The sequence below is a fragment of the Puntigrus tetrazona genome, chromosome 25 (genome assembly GCF_018831695.1).
Source record: "Puntigrus tetrazona isolate hp1 chromosome 25, ASM1883169v1, whole genome shotgun sequence".
In the NCBI taxonomy this organism is placed as follows: Eukaryota; Metazoa; Chordata; class Actinopteri; order Cypriniformes; family Cyprinidae; genus Puntigrus; species Puntigrus tetrazona.
Genome location: NC_056723.1, coordinates 7,347,593 through 7,365,102, shown reverse-complemented (window position 1 = coordinate 7,365,102; position 17,510 = coordinate 7,347,593). Strand labels below are relative to the sequence as shown.

The 17,510-nt window shown below is 36.7% G+C and overlaps 1 protein-coding gene across 1 annotated transcript; it reads right to left on the bottom strand.

Annotated features, from left to right (window-relative positions):
* Window positions 1–316: 316 nt before the first annotated feature.
* Window positions 317–16,845, bottom strand: mpped2 (metallophosphoesterase domain containing 2b). Its single transcript, XM_043227251.1, has 7 exons — window positions 16,585–16,845; window positions 14,605–14,817; window positions 12,470–12,651; window positions 11,596–11,821; window positions 2,201–2,316; window positions 1,947–2,060; window positions 317–1,487 (listed from the first exon to the last, which is right to left on the bottom strand). The coding sequence occupies exons 2-7, from the start codon at window positions 14,730–14,732 to the stop codon at window positions 1,369–1,371; spliced, it is 885 nt and encodes a 294-aa protein (XP_043083186.1). The 5' UTR covers window positions 14,733–14,817; window positions 16,585–16,845; the 3' UTR covers window positions 317–1,368.
* Between the last annotated feature and the right edge of the window lie 665 nt (window positions 16,846–17,510).

Genomic DNA, 17,510 nt, shown 5'->3' with positions numbered 1-17,510 from the left:
CAGATGTGGGGTAATTAATGGACTTCATTAATCAATCAAAACCGTCACTAAACATGTGGAAATGCATCGTTATTTACTGTGCGGGAAAGAAATAAAGCTTTTAAAGGCACAGTTCGCCCAAAAATGAAATCTAGGCAATGAAAGTGTATTGTAAGCACGCGCAGTAAAGCGATATTTTAGTATTATTGCTTTAGGACTATTTTTTATTATTTGATATGCCACTGAAGAAACCAAGTCAGGTTCGGAGAGACATAACGGTGTACAAATTTTTTTATACTGACTCGCAAGGCGAAAAAGATTAATGAGAGACATTAGATAAAAATCTTGCAGTTTTATTTGCATATAAACTTGGCTAAATGTCACAATGGATAAAAAAGTCACAAAACATAAAGAAGGCATTTACAATAGCAGAAATCACAGAAAAACGTTTTTTTTTTTTTTTTGTGCTCACGAGATTGCAGATCCACGGTGAAATACACAATGCACATCATTACGACTAAACTAAAAATGGAGATGAGGAGAAACGAAATGGCTTAGTGTCGTAATGTCATTCCAGTTTTAAAACCAATAGAATACGAAGACACTGCAAATCTAGGATAAACCATCGTGGTTGAATTTTTAGAGAGGTTTTATCTCTGTGTATCTCCTGAGACCTGATTGTATTGAAAGCTCTCTTCCCCTTTTAATACGTGCTAAACGCAAAATCAGACCATGCATCTTTATGATCTGAAGAATCTGCATATTCAGCCTCTTAACCGTAATTGTAAGACAAAAGCAGTCTAGCAATAATGTGACGTTCAATTCACAACACACTCTCGCTTCCGTCTTTTGATAAACTGTGCCACTCTTATTCATGTTGAAAGGAAAAATGCTTTTCTCGTGGCGTTTAATGGTCTGTAGATAAAGATGTGTCTTCTTGATGAGAAAAGAGCAAAGTCTAATTGGAGTAATAAATATCAGACCCATTTGACCCTTTGACGGGGTGAAGTACGCCCTTAAAATTGAATACACCACACAAAAAAGAGTTCGGAACTTTAAATAACTTTATATTAAATTTACAAAGCACATTTAATATTAAACCCGACACGGTCAAGTATTGCTGACGCTTTTAGGAGTACCTTTATAATGCACTTTTTAAGATCCTGACCAATAAAAAAGGAAAAACAGAAGGCAACTGATGCAAACAAATTACAAATATGAATTCACAACTTATTCTTTGCCTACAATAGTCATTCAAATGGTGTCGCTTCAATCCGACGTTAAAAAATATTTCATTTCCATGCATTTTTAAATACAAGCAGTACAAAAAGACTATTACTTTTAAGTAAGGAAGAGTTACGTAGAAAAAGGGGTGGGGTTTAATGAGTCTCAGGAGTTTCCTGGGTTGGGGAGATCAAATATGATGGGTGGGTTGGTAGGCTGGAAGCTGACTGTACATGTGGAGGAGTTGATAAATGTTGTATAGCCATCTGTCATTATACCATACCCTGAGAATGAGGAACAAAACATTTTTATACTTTTATTGTATATACAATATAAATGCAAAAAATGCTTAAATATTTAGATTTTATCCTCATAAATATTGTTTTAAATATATTACAGTTTAAAAAAAAAATTATACTATTTTTATTTTTAGTACCTAAACATTTTCTAAACATTATATGTATCCAAAATGTTATATTACAGTGATTCACAATCACGTTCCTGGAGACCTCCTGGAGATAATGTGTGTATGTTTATATTGATGTATATTTATTATGTAATACGAACGCATAAAAGTATGTATTGAAGAAAAATATGTTGTTTATATATTTCATACATGTATAAGTAATGTAAAAAAATATATGTATATGAAACATTTTCAAAATATATACTGTATGTGTGTATACATTTTATATTGAAATTTGAATAATTTGTTTTTTTCCCAAATATATGCAAGTTATTACCTTCATGGATTCCCCCATATGCATGGAGTTTGGGTCGGACCCTCTTTTGTACTGTGTTGAGTAGTTCCACGCAGCCAACTCTCTGAAGTTCTTTAGGGACCCAATCTCTGAACCCTGGACAAAGTCCAACATCACATCCTTAGTGGCGTATTACCACATTTATGATGACTTTAAGACACAACAGTCCATCTGCAGACACAAACTGACGTATACACGCTCTACATCTACATTTACATCCACATTTCAGTGCTTACCCAGAGGAGGCCCATGTGTCATAAGAATATCTACATCTTCAGGGATCTGGTTCCACTTATCGAGGAGAGACTGGCCACGAGGTAAGTTAAAGCCCCATCCATTAAACCACGGGGTCCTGTGGGAGCAGACAGATGCATTTTACACACTTCATAAATGTCGAAATCGTCATACACATGCCTGCATGCTGTTCTCACACACATACGCTAAAGTTGACAGTATAATCAAAAACGATTTTCAAAGTTAAGGTAAGGCTGCATTTAAAAAAAAAAAAAAAGCCTAAAAATGCCTTAGAGTATTGCAGTATCAGATTTGAGGCCATGGTACAACTCGAGCTATTCATTTCAGCCTCCATCAGGGCATCCGGCGGTTCGCAGAGGTCATCTGCAGAGGAGGCAGATTGATCAAGCTGTCAGCACCAATGAGCAGAAGCATGTTAATAAGAGTTTTATTTCCCCTCTGGGACGGGCCTGCTGACAGCCTGTGGTAACCCGGGCCAGACCTTTATTTACCACTCTCAGACCCCGTCTGATAAGGGCCAAGTGTCTGGCCCCAGCTAGACAAGGCTGCGCAAGGCCAGGGCTAAATGTAGGCCTTGGTAGAGAGGGCAGGAACTGACCCCATGCTGATAAGCAGAGCTGGGTGATGGATGGAGGCAGTGCAGACAAATGAGAGTTGGAAGCACTGCGGAGAGCAACGTCTGCAACTGCTCAACAGCATTTTAGAAGCTGCACTACGGTGCAGGATTTCAACACAGCTTGAAACAAACGCTAAAATGAAAGTGCCTATGTTAATGTGCTTATGTATGTGACATATAACGGTTTCTGAATGGCCCATTTTTCAGCATAGCTTCAGTGAAAGGTTTGGATGCAACGTAACCTCTGGGGCTTGAATCATGAAACTTAAAACTCTTAAAAATACAATTTACAAAATTGTATTTGACTACAAAACTCTAGCAACATGATTGTGTTTCATTCCTGAATGAACCAAACTTTTATATGATTTGGTTCAATCGTAATGACTGTAATGATTGTATTATATTATATTATATTATATTATATTATATATGTTTTCATGTTAATGAATCTGGACTACTCTAAATGAGCAATCGTGTACCAAATATTGGGAAATTGAAATTTCATTCAAATACTTTTTTGTGCAATTTGTCCTAAATTTTATCATACATTTAGGGCATACTGAAATATCATAGTTTCTGGTGAATTATAATTATTTCTTAAAGTCATTCATACACTGAAATCTCTGAGTATGCATGCTTACAACTGCTTAAATTAAAATGGAAATTAAATCACCCTCGTCATTCCAAAAGTTTCATTCCTCTTTGGAACACAATTTAAGATTTTTTTGATGAAATCCCAAATTCTTCTGACCCTTCATAGACGGCAGAGCAACCACCATGTTCAAGAAATGTTGGGGTAGAAATTGTTGAATAAAGTAATAAATAAAGCTTTCTTTGTGCTCAAAAAGTATTTCTCATTGCTTCACAACATTACAATTGAACCACATGGACTATTTTAACAATATAACAACAAAAATATATTAACTTTTTTAATGGTTTTTGGTTTATGGGTTTAGTAATTCATTATACAATCTTAATTTTTAAGTGAACTAACCCCTTTAAAGTATACTTTCATAACTATGAAATTTTTAAGCAGCATTCAGCACATATTAAAGCATTAGGGAATGTTTAACTCCCATCAAGTCAGTTGCAACAAAAACAGTTAGCCTATTACAATTATTACGGTAATCTGCAGACAGTGCAAAAAGGCAGCATTTTGAACAAGAACTTGACTTACAAACTAATTTGAATTTATCTTAGCACTATTTGTGTGAATCATGTTATGATGTGACCTGACTGATGAATCTAATGAATATAAAAACAGCTTGAAATAAAAGAAGCATTATAAAGGGTTGAGATTACAAATACTAAATAGCTTAGTTGTAACATCTAATCGCATTAATGAGTCTTAAAGAGCTTGATTCTACCGTACTCGCAGACATACATATGTATGAGCTCACATGCCCAGCTGTCCGGAGGTCATTTTACAATGAGCTCTTGACAAAGTCAGAGCCTCTGAGAAACAGAAGGTTAAGACTAGAGGGGGAAAGGGTTTTCATAACATGTTCTCTGAGACCTGAGGCCTGGATCTTCTTTCTCATTCACTGAATTATGTTGAAATAGACAAGGGACTAGGGCCCAGTCATTTGTACCACCTAGGAATAACAATAGAAAGACAGCCCTGGAGCGAAGTATTGAAAACCAATTACAGAGAGAATGAAAAAGGTTTTAGAGGAAAAGAAAAAAAATGGAAAAGCATGGAGACTGTCGCTTTAAAATAACTGCCAATTAAACTTGGAGACCCAGTTAGACCTTGCAAAAGAACAAGGTCTGTCAAATAAGACAGCTATTCTCCATGCATGTTTCCGAACCAGATGTGACATTTCAATACTTTCAATTTAAACTGATTTCTGTCGATTTCCAATTTTTTTTTTTTCTCTGTTAAGCGTCTTATTTTATTTCATTTTAGCTCACAGTTTTAGCTTCCAATCACAACAGTGATTCAATTTACAAATTATTAGAGGACTAGTCCTGTATTTACATGGCTAACATTGATTGAAACCAGGTAATACTTCTTGTGTGTTTAAGACAAAGATACAAGCAAATATTCAGATATAAACGGTCACTTTACTGCCATCCTCTTTCGATAACCAAACTAAAGAGCAATCGATTTTTGGACTTTAGTGTCCACCATCACAGGCTGGTCTCAAAGATGGCCTACCATTTGTCTATCCATTAGCACTTCTTCATAGATTTGAAAGAATGGAGCTGATAGTGGATGAAATAGAGCCTGAACACAGGAAATGGCTGCCTAGGTCTCAGTGTATGTGTATGTTGGATAGCCGGGCTTGTCCACGGATGATTGATGGAAAGGCAAATAAAGGCGAATGGTTACTTTCGAACATTGTGCGCCAGGCTGGTACTCTTGGGTACAATCTCTCAAACCCTGTTAGCTTTCCTGCAAACATACACAGGCTGGTCTGTTTTAACTCGCACATAAACGTCAGCGCCCGAGTCAGGTGTCATTACTTCCTGTCCCGCACATAAAAATATGGGTCACAGACAAAACATAAAAACCATGCACTGTAATGGAAATGTATTATTACATGGAGCATGGAATACTTGATTCTTATTGGCCAATTTAAATTTAAATTTATACATTTGTCCATAATGAACGATTTCAAACACTGTCAGGTTCATGCATCTCGTATCACTTCACAGTCTCATTGTTCTCAATATAAATATCTCAATACCATTATTTAACATCCATTTATTATTTGTTAGCTAAGCTATAAGTTAAATAAAGTACAGCTAATAATTACTTCAAAATAAACCTCTGGTTTTACCCTTTATGACAAATTGTAAGATCAATTAATTAAATTAATTATTTTACTAAAATTTTCTGTGGTTTTTAAGTATAATTAACACTATTAATAATAAAAATTTTAATTTTCTATATTAATATTTTCTTAAGTCCATTTCTTTTTAAGAAAAAAAACTAAACAAAAAAGGTTTAACAACGTACATTTAAAAAAAAAAAAAAAAAAAAAAAAAAAAAAAAGAAAAAACTTTCACTGACAAGAAACTCTGTTAAGTACAGAGACACAAGTGTATATGCCTGTCTGCATGTGTGTTTGTTTTGGCTGCGTCAGCACTTTGTTTTGATGAACTCTCTGTGACCTGGACACACACACAGACACAGTGGCACACAGGAGCAGCCGGTTGAGCCTCAGAAACACACAAACACACACTCCGAGTGCTTACTTTGGAATCAGTGTGTTACTCTAATGCACAGGCCTTGCCAGTCCTTCAAACACATCACATGCAAAAAGGATTACTGAAATATTTATCTGCCCCTGACAGCAGGACAGCAAAAGAGAGGGGGACCAGGGAAAGATGTATGATTGTGAAAGTGACGTTGGAGAAGGTTATCAACAGTCAGGAGAGAAAAAGCAGAGCTGGACATGGGACAAAAAGAGAAATTAGAGTAGAGGGGAAATTAGATATTGTTGGGATTTCCTGTCTAGTGTGATTTTGTGAAGGTACCACGCAGAGCACATCCATATCAGTTCAATATTCCTTATAAAATGGTGCAAAAATCAAACATTTTTCAATGTAAATTAAACCAAAAAGAAAAAAAAATCCTGACTTCTACATTTGTGCAGCCTGCTTACCAACAGCATCTGACCCCTTTTCTATTCAGTCCATTGCTCTCTTTTTTATTGTGCCCTCACTATGCCCTCCACCCCCCCTCGATTTCTCAGTCCACCCTGCCTGGTACTGCAACCACCGCCAGCCATCAGGCCCAGTGGAGGAGATGTCAGCTGTTAATTACCACTGACAAATGACGGCACCTTCGGGCCAGGGGTCAGCTTACAAATCAGTGACGTGAGCAGGTAGCCTGTCGGCAGGAGCCGGAGAAAATTGTTGCTTCTATAGAGGCTTCTGTTGATAGCGGAGAGGACCGGATGGACGGTGTAATTACATTTACACACAGTATGCGACTTCTGCGATTTTTCCATCAAGGTCAATGACGAACGCAATAAAAACTGAAACACGGGGGAAGCTAAATAACAAGAAGCATGTGACTCAACTGCAAGAGCGATGCTAAGGCCATGGGATCGGTGGGAAAACCATCACATTGTGGACAGATGAATGTGAAATCAGAGGAGAGATGAGAAGCATCAGACTGTTATGGATACTTGTCAACACCTTAATTCAGTCAATTCAGATGAGTGCATTAATATTCATTAGCATCAACATTACTGGACGTACAGTTCAAGCACATTAAGCTGTCAAGATGATATAACAAGCCTGCGTACGTATACGTTTACTAAAATCTCTGCATTACATGATTTACTGTTTCACTAAATGTTTATATATCTCTCATCCTTCCCATCGAGAATGAAATCGTCTAGAAAGTTAGTCATTTTACACAGAAAAGCAATAATGATGCATTAACTGTTTAGAGCAAAGCAATCAACACAGCCATTTGTAAAATGTACCTGGCATTGGTTTCTGTGCTGTTAAATAAAAAAAAACTGCATCATTTATTTTTCACATCTAAACTGAGTATAAGTTCAGTTTTAATAATAAAGGTCTGATAGTTTTCAAACACTTTACATCACACACAACAAATCTTTTTTAGCCCTCTGAGAATTATATTTTTTACCTCTACTGACCAAGAAGGGAAAAATAAGTAATTGAATAAATATTATGCAAATAATATAATGATTAATTAATAGCATTACCCTTTTTAGACCAATAAACAGTCACGATTATAAGGAAAAGAAAAGGAAAAAAAACTACAAAAGAAATTATATATATATTTTAAGAATTAAATATATAGCTATTTTTTCTTATGTAAGTTACAAAAGTGATTTAGTCAAGAGCAGAGAGATTTCTTCTCTTTAGTTGTTTGATATGAATGACAGACAACAGGAATATTAGTCTGCTGTCATTTTAAGAGATGCTCAGATCCAGCACCATGTCTCCATGTTTTCTTTCTCAGCTGTTTGCTTTCACTTAAGATCTAAATTACTGTGTTCATGAGGGTACTTACATACACTTGTATTTGTCAAAATGCCAGTTTAACCATTTAAAGCCCATAGAGCAGCAAAAATAAAAGGCGCCTTTCTGAGAGTAAAATTAGTTATCTTTCACTGCTGACAAGCCAACAAGTCACTTGTTTTAAAACCACACTGTTAAAAATGCCTGCAAACAATACATTCGCATGACCATATAACAGAGAGTGTGTAACCTTGATAGAGACGATATTCCAGAATCCCTGTCGGCTGACAATTTTTTGTTGGTTAATTGTATCTACTGGGATATCACCCACCCCTACTGAAGAAAAAGTACTGCCCTCAAACAGTACAGCCATTTCATAAGATTGTGGAGACAATCGACATAAGCATAAAGTAATGGGACAAACGGTCCTCACATTAAAGGAATAGTTCACCCAAAAATGTAAATTCTATCATCATTTACTCACCCTCAAGTAGTTCCAAACCTGTATGAATTTCTTTGTTCTGCTGAACACAAAGGAAGATATTTTGAAGAAAGTTTGTAACCAGGCCATTTCAGGTCACCATTGACTTCCAAAGTATTTTTTCTCTTCTATGGAAGTCAACGGTGAACTCAAATTTTTGTTTGTGTTTGGCAGAACAAAGAAATTCATGCACGTTTGAAACTACTTGAGGGTGAGTAAACGACAGAATTTTTATTTTTAGGTTAACCATCCTTTAAACTACAAAAATGATTAGCGCTATCGGCTTTTTATCATTCATTCACAAGTACATCATAATCATAATGAAGCGGCGATACGGTTTCTATGGCAGCAAGAGAGACACACCCCCACTATGTATTATAACCAGGCCTTGCAAACACTTACCTAAGATGAACTCGGGTCACATGACTTACGTCTGCCTTTCCTAAGAGGATTAAAAAGCCTTTGATTTTCAAAAGCCAAACCAACGTCTAGCACATCCAGCTTACACGTTAATCAAACCAATCACAGCTGCAAGCTGGAATATATACGCGTCATATCGGTGCGGATATCTGGCGTATCGTAAGCAGGATTACCACATGTGGCGTTATCAGAATAGTGGTTGCCAAGCTACGCAAGATAGCCTCACTTCTATTAGATGTTATGGTTATGCATACATTGGTATATTGGATGTTTGTAGAGAGTAATCAAGTCAAGGTCAATGTACTGATGGGAGTACTAACATGAAAGGGAATGCGGAAAAATAAATGTACATAAAACATTCTCATCTTCTACCATGGGCTAGACGGGAGTCAAGCCTGACTGAGCACTTTGTAGGGAAGAAGAATGAAGCTGCGTAAATGACCTTCTTGATAGCTGAGGCCTGGGGTCAGGAGGGTCAGAGCGGCCCACTGCGAGCATGCACTTGGAGGGGCACACTGGGGTCGGCCTTACGTTTTGATCCTGGCTCTCAACAAAGCACCAGGATGTGTTGGAACAAAAAGCACTTCCTGCAGGAGAGGCTGGGAAAACTATGACCAAAGCGCACCCCCACCAAGACCACCCATCGCAGATGTCTGGTTTTCCCACTTCTTACCAAACTTAGCATTCTAATTCGGGTTGGCTTGAGTACCTTAAGATATTTTAGATAGACTAGATAAGAGAGATAGCAGTGTGTATGAAGCTGAATAAATCACAATGTGCTAGTTCAAATAGAATTTCTGTGTAATGTTTGTTACACAGAAATTAAAATAATCAGCAAGTTGGCACAAAAAATTATCCCAATTAAAAATAATAATAATAATAATAATAATAATAATAATAATAATAATAATAATAATAATAATAATAATAATAATAATAATAATAATTTAAGCAAACTATAAAATAAAAACAATATGCCTATTATTTTTACAAACAGAACACTAAAAGTACTAATTATATTGAAACAAAATATATATTGCATAGTGCTGTCAAATCGCTTATTTGTAATTAATCTTTAAAAATAAAATTCACACACACACACACACATTATACACACAATGATAATATAGTTAATAAAAAGTACTACCTACATTCTATGTAGTGAAATATTAAGAATAATTCATAACAAAAAATGCTGCCTGTTTATGCATGTTTTATGCAAATACGAGATTTCGAATATTTCTAAAAAATGTATAATCTGAGTTCATTAGCATTAGAATGAGAGTAGGGAAGTAGTGAATCAAAACCTCATTAAATTTACACACACTTTTTAGCTGAACAAGAGGGCGAAAAGATGATTATAAAAATTAAGCACATTAAGCAACTTTCAACAACTTTCAGCTGACTCTTCAGTGTCATCTCATAGTGATAAACTGCTTCTAGTAGCTGTCGACCATTACGTCACGCTGCCACAATGCTCTCAGTGCCAAACACTGCTAGGCATCTATTCACACCTGAAATCTAACACAGCTCTGTTGGTGTCCCGTGGGAGAGAGGGGCAGCCCAGTGGGTGAGGGGTTAACTCAGATAATGGTTTGCTTATCAGACGATGAGGTCTTCTTATGAAAGATGCCAATGTGTGATGACGGCTGTGTGTGTGTGTGTGTGTGTGTGTGTGTGTGTGTGTGTGTGTGTGTGTGTGTATAAAGAGTAACAGAGAAGCAGAGATGGAATGAAAGAGAGAGTGAACGTTCGTGTGTGTGTGTGTGTGTGTGTGTGTGTGTGTGTGTGTGTAACACTATCTGTAGCGAGTGAGAACACGTCTCCTGTCCTGTGGAGCAGTGAGTACAACGGTGTCTAACATAACCCAGGTCTACAAAGGTCTTTCTGTCCATGGCTGAAGATAATCAGTTTATCTCAAGGTATAAGACAGACATGGCAAATCATATAAAACACATAAACCTTATTCGGATTCAATAAATCAAATACAAAAGTAATGTAGGTCAATCGGCCATCTGTTACTTAACTAATGAACTTGACATATGTTGCATATGGTTTGTATATACACAATATACATAGCACTGATTGTGATTTATGGAGCTTAATCAAAACGAACTGCAGCTACTGATTCTACATTAACCTAAAAAGATGAAAGCAAATATGAAAACAGCACCAAATAATGTATTCTAAAAATATGGTGCACCAAAAAGGATCTTGCTGGATTTAAATTTTGCTTTTTACAGAAGTGGCACCTAATCTTTTCAGACCAAGTACCATGACTAATCAAATCAGATTATTCGGGGATCATCTAGTAACATATGTAGCCTATTTGTAAATACCAATGTAAAAATTCTAATAAATGTAAAGAGTTTAATAAGTTATTTCTTAATTGAAATAAAATAACGTATATTATGTAAAAAAAAAAACATGCACGTATATATTTCTGAATATATTATATCAAATATAATAATGTGAAAATATAAATGTATATTTGTAAAAATAAAAAGAATAATATTATAATAATTTTATAATTTAAAAAATTACACACACACACACCACCACCATCTACTATAGTGATGACATAATTGAAAAATATAATGACTATAAAAAAATAACAATTGATATGAATAAATCAACTGCCTTTAGAATTTACTTGTATTTTAAGGATGAAACTGAATATTCTACTAGAGAAAAAAAGGATGCAAGACAAGATTTCAAGATTTTATCCATCTGGAACTGACTGAATTGTAAGAAGTGAGTAATTCAATGAATGATTTTCATATAAACTAATCCTGCCTTTGCTGAGGATGTCCGATTCAAATGTTGAATAACTAATATTCTGCATGACAGATGTAGCAAACAGAAAGTAACAAACAATGTGATGACAGCAAATATTTAGAAATGCCTACCATGGAGTCCCGTATATCCTGAATCCTTTAATGGTGACCTCAGAGTCCTGTAAGTACACACAGTTTGTAAGGAGGGACTGAACGTCGTCAAAGTCCTCAGTCCTCAGCTTGGACACTGAGGGGAAACGGTAGTAATCCTGCTTTACGAGTTCTGACATAAAGTCTTTATCGAAGGTAAGTTCGTGATTTCCAGCGATGACAACTTTGTACTCGTAGGGAAGACTGCCTGTAAGAGGAGACAGATAATGAGAATGACAGATTTTGGAAGCAAATGTGCTTTACAGCCATATGACTGTTTAGATGTTGAGAAGTGACATTTAGACCAATTCTTTGGTGACCTAGCATCTAAAATAAAACAAAAATATAAAATATTTCAAATAGCTTTGACGGACCAGAGGCAGCTTACAGCTGACTGTGGCTGTCAATTGTAGATGGAAGCGTAACTTCAATTAACAATATATTTGACCTCTCTAACCTTAAAGAACCTTGATTTCAACAAAGTGAATTGCTGCGGAGGCCAATGAGACCAGACGGAAGGGCACCTATTAAAGCCGACAGATAGGCATTTTTCAATTTCCAATTGAACCTTCTCCACCCCCAGCAATAACAAAGGCCTTCCTACTGGCTAGTAATGCTGTGCAAATTATTAAATTACGTAACAATAGTAATGTAATGTTGTTTTTTGCATTGAAATGAAAAGATATTCAACACTGATATGCATCGATCTTAAAATAGGCCACCAGATTCGGAACTGGAAAACATCTTTCCGGTTGACGCAAAACTTAAAAGAGCGCAGGCTCTTTACAAAAAACTAAATTGATGTTGTGACAGCAAGGGAAGTGCAAAGGTAACAGGACTGGTTTTGCACGCTTACCTAACCAGTCATTAAACTTCTTCACTTCAGACGGTAGGCCGAGTTCAGTGAAGTCACCCGTGTGAAGCAACACATCGCCGAAAGGCATCTGGATTCCATCTGTCCTTGAGTGTGTGTCTGAGACGCAGACAAAACGTGTATGACCGACGGGCTTTGGGGCATCGTAGGGAAGTGGCTCTACCCTGTGGAAAAACAGAGCGTGTTTGTTTTGAGGGAATATTTTTTTAAAGATTATTAGTGAATTAGGTAAAAGAAATAGTCTACCCCAAATAAGAAAATGTGGTTAAAATGTATTAACCCTCAATCCATCCAAGACCTAGTCTGTTTTTCTTTATCAGAACATATTTTGAGAAAGGTATTGTTACGCAATAATTTGCTCACCAATGAGTAAATGGGAGCTATCAGAAGGGTCCAAACAGCTGATAAAATCAGCACAATAATCCACAACATGACTACAGTTAAACTATTAATGTTTGGTGAGATGAAAATCGGTGTCCAAATTTCATAATCCGTAATATCACCTCCTCCTGTAAAAAAAAAGTACATTCCTTTTACATCAAAATCCTTGTAAATGGTGCTTAATATGTGCTTATTTCTTTTTTGATCCAGGTTGGACAACTACTTCACTGGAGAAACCAATATTATAGATAGAGAACCAGTTTGAAATTAAATGATCTTAACTACAGGTCTACTGCAAGCACAGCTTTTCTCAAGATGTTCATCGATGGACCGGAGTCATGTGGATTATTTTACTGTTTAGACTCTCATCCTGATGGCACCGATTCACTGGAGTGGATCCATTTGTGAGCAAGTGATGTGATACAATGAAAGTCATTGGTATGCAAAACAACTTTGCACTCTATTGACTTCCATTTTATGGACAAAAATATATATTTTGTATTGTGCAAAAAGAAAGTCATACAGGTTCCAACTAAATTTGCGTGAACTAAAATTAGAAAGAGAAACAACCCCCTTCCAAGCTTCCTATTTGAATTATGTCATAGTCTTTCTAGGATTATTGGCAGACATTGCATTGATACAACTGATAAATCGTACAATGCACATTTGTTGCCCAAAGTAAACCGCATTGAGTTATATAACACAATTTAATGACAAACAGCTGTTTCCTCCACACTTAAGCTAAAAGCAGTTCAATAGCACATGCATCTTGTTCGATCCTTTTTGCTTGTGCTGATGTGCCTTAATTGCATGGTACCATTAAAGCAGCAAAGGCTCAGCTAATCAGGTTGGTCCATTCTTTAGTATCTGCACCAAGCCTCATTATGCCATCATCAGCATCAGTCAATAGTCAGGTTTCTTCAGAGGTGAGCTCTGACCCTGGGGTCAAAGAGCTATTGTTAAAGAGCTAATCAACTCAACTAACCTTTGACCTCGCTCTGGTTAATAAGTACAAGAACATGAGGCACACCTTACACTGTTTTATTGCTAACATCTCTATTATGATATACTGAAAAAGATGTAGGTGTATTGATTATATATATACACACACATTGCTGGTCCAAAGTTTGGATTAATTCATATTTTTAAGCATATTAGAATGATTTCTGAAGGATCATGTGACTAAGGACTGAAGTAACTGCTGCTGAAAATTTAGCTGCCATTACAAGAATAAATAATGGTTTAAAATATATAGCAGATTGAAAAGTTATTTTAAACTGTAATAATATTTTTAAAGATTTACTATAGTTTTGATTTAATAAATGCAGCATAACAAAAATTATTCCAGACAATTACGCCAGACTATGGAATGTACATGACCTAAAAGACTGAATGTTAAAAAAAAAAGAAAAAAGGAAATAATAAATAGCCAGTTTGAAACTGGACTAGATTTACACAGTGTCATTATCTCAGACAGGGGAGCATTATTAAACCCCGTTATGCCTTCAAAAAGCTCATTAAAATGCTTAATATGCAAACATCGCAACAATATCAAGTTAAAAAGGTCAATATAATTCATTACAACAGAAGTGAAGCCGCAGGAGCCTCCGTATCACCTGTCGGGCGAGATGAGACAAAAGCCGCCAGATGTCCTCTCTGTCAGCATTCTGTTCTGTCCTCAATCAATCAATTAAATCAATGTTTCAGTTACAGGAACACTGTACACAGACACTCACATGTGGACGTGAGGGGGCTGGAAGCGACTTTGGTTGATGTTGTAGTGGGTGAAGGCCTGGGTTGGGTTGGAGCTGTACTCATCCACAGAGATGGTGACCTTCCCCTGGGAGGATATTCTGCGAGCCATGGCACCTCTGGATGGGGCATGAGCAAGTCACAGCGGTGCAGTGCAGATTCGGTGAGCAAGCATCCTTTAGTCCCAAGGCATGGATCTGAGTTACCACATGCAAAAATGAAAATCGTTAATGATGCAAATCCAAGTACAGTTAAATGAGTCAGTACTGAGACCGTATCAACAATATATTCAGTAATCTGATTTTAAGATAATCTATTCACTTTTAGTAGAAATTCTCTAATATCTGCTAATAATAATAATGCCTAAAAAAACATAACAGTTTACCAGTACATTTTTTTTATGTAGCCCATTATGATAAAAAATACATTTACTGTAGATATATATACACACACACACACATACATACATATACACACTGTTAAAAAGTATGTATTTTTTCACACATTTTTGTGTTGCCTAGAGAGAATTTGGTGATTTAAATAATATCTGCTGGCAGGAAAATACATTTAATTTCAATTTTAATGTAGAATTTCTCAGGGAATGCACTTTTGTGAGAAAACTCAAAAGCTTTGTAAGCAAGTGCAAAAACTGTTTTTCCTTGTATACGATTTTCACCATATCCCTTTGAAAAGTATATCAGCTTCTAATTATGTAAATCTTAATTTTACCAAGCAAGATTAAGTACTCCTCATACCAACACAAGTATGAGTTCTACTCCAGTGTTCATTTTATGAGCATAAACCCTTTTATAGATGGCTAGAACATTAAAGGTCACTAAAAATGATCAGTAGAACAAAGAACAGGAAAGAGAAAAAAAGACGTGAATAGCAGACAATAAACAATAAAAAGTTACATTGTAGCCAAATATAATGCATAACCAATCCATAGAAGAAGTAACACGTAGTCATAATTAATATTTTTGCATTGGGGTACTACTAACCACCCTGTCAGAGTATATTTCATGTTAATGACCAACTAATTGTACATTATTATTATTAAACCTTACTCTTCGTAATGTTTTCTGAGTTTGAAAATGTATACTCTTCTTCCCGTTTATTCTTGCTACATTGATTTTCAACTGTCAAATGCACCTTTACCTCAACGCTTCTCCCTATAACAAAGAGAAAAGCTCGATTCATTGTTCCAAAAAAACGTATATATACATATTTATCAATCTTAAGTCGTGTTAAAACGTTCTGCAGTTAATTTAAACACACACACACACAAGACTGTTTTAAGAACAAATCTCCCTCATTGTTACCTGCATTCATTTATTTTGTTCAGCCGCGCCGCCTCGCACCGTCTCTGGCGGGCTAACCTTTTGCAATAAACTTGAACTTTTCGCACCCTCCCTGGACGACTTCAGACGGGCCACATTAATAACACTTATGACCAACAGCTTGCGGTGAGCTGGCAGCCTCTGACTCCATAATTATCTGTCAACAAAAGCCAAGCTTCTAAACAGGCGTCAGACTGCACGAGGAAAGTCTATATTTCATTGTACGGATAATGCGAAATCTGTTCTGCTTACTACGAGGCAGCTAAATCCAAAACGTTCATTCAAACAGCATAAATAGCCCATTGATAACGCATCATTTGTGCACAAAGCAAGGCAGGAGCACGTAAAAACCCAGTAAATATCACCGCTTTATACACAATTCCTTTATTCAGACACCGAGCTATGAACGTGAAAGAAACTTGACGGCGCGAAAATGTTGCAACGTATTGCCGCGAAAACGTTACAATGTATCCGTCTCGCTGATGTAAAAACGTTCGAATGTATCCGAGGCAACGTTCTAAACGGTTTCCCTCGAACATGACAACCAGCCACCTCTAACCCATTACCGCTTTGTGCCTCGCTATTTTCCCCCAGCTATCCTCTTCAAAAGCGACTTGAGTGTACCTTCTCTTTTGGCCCAAAACGGCTCGGGGGTTGTCCGCTGATTTGTCAAAGACGACGGTCATCGGATATTTCGGAAGCCGTGAGGGGTTGAGGTCGCGGCTGGCGGGGCAGAACCTTCGACCCCCGGGGTCTCTCTCCTCTAGCGCTCTCACTGAAATGCGACAGACGAGGAAGGAGGGAGACAGGAGAGAGAACAGCCTCGACGTGGGAAGAGGGGGAGCCCGAGATAAACGAGTGCAATGAACGCGCGCTGCCACTGGGGTCAGAGAGCACAGCAGCCGAGTCAGGGGGAAAAAGACGGACGGCCATTGGGTGGCACCTTTCACCGGAAACGCACGCTATAGGTCATACAGCCAATGAATTGGGCAGATTTTTTTGCATAATTATAATGCAAATAGATTGTCATTAAGGTAGGTTTGTAGTTGTTTTGTTTATTGTCTGTTTTTATAAGCAACAGCTGGTTAATGTGCCAGTTTTTGTCTTTATGTTCTGCCAAAGGGGTTTTCAAACTTTTTAATCCTAAATACAGAAACGCCCTGCAAACCTCAATATACATGTATATGTGTATGTGGATAGAAAGATCATTTTTTAGGTCCCCGTGATGAAAAAAATCCTTAAATCACAAATAATGGAGTGTACTGAAAATCTGAAATAGCAGCATGTTTTCCATCTTTTTTTATTGTCTGGCTATCAATCTTATTTTTTTTTACGTTTGCAACTTGCTTGAAACTTGTTATTACTAATAAACGTGCTTCACTTTATAGGGTACATAAAAGCAGTTATTGCATCTGTTTGATAACGGCAGCGGCTGTGTCAACATTACAAAACATTTAACTAATTTTTCATTAGAAGCAAGATGGACTACTGTAACTGATTCCTTACTGGCCTTCCCCCCAAAAACATCATACAGCTGCAGCCCATAAAGA

Bases quoted from the DNA above. Each gene is read 5' to 3' on its own strand.
- mpped2 (XM_043227251.1), bottom strand. From the start codon at position 14,732: ATGGCTCGCAGAATATCCTCCCAGGGGAAGGTCACCATCTCTGTGGAT. The intron at 2,061-2,200 runs GTAAGCACTGAA...GACTTTGTCCAG, and splicing joins GACACATGGGCCTCCTCTGG to GGTTCAGAGATTGGGTCCCT. The intron at 1,488-1,946 runs GTAATAACTTGC...CCTCATTCTCAG, and splicing joins ATATGGGGGAATCCATGAAG to GGTATGGTATAATGACAGAT.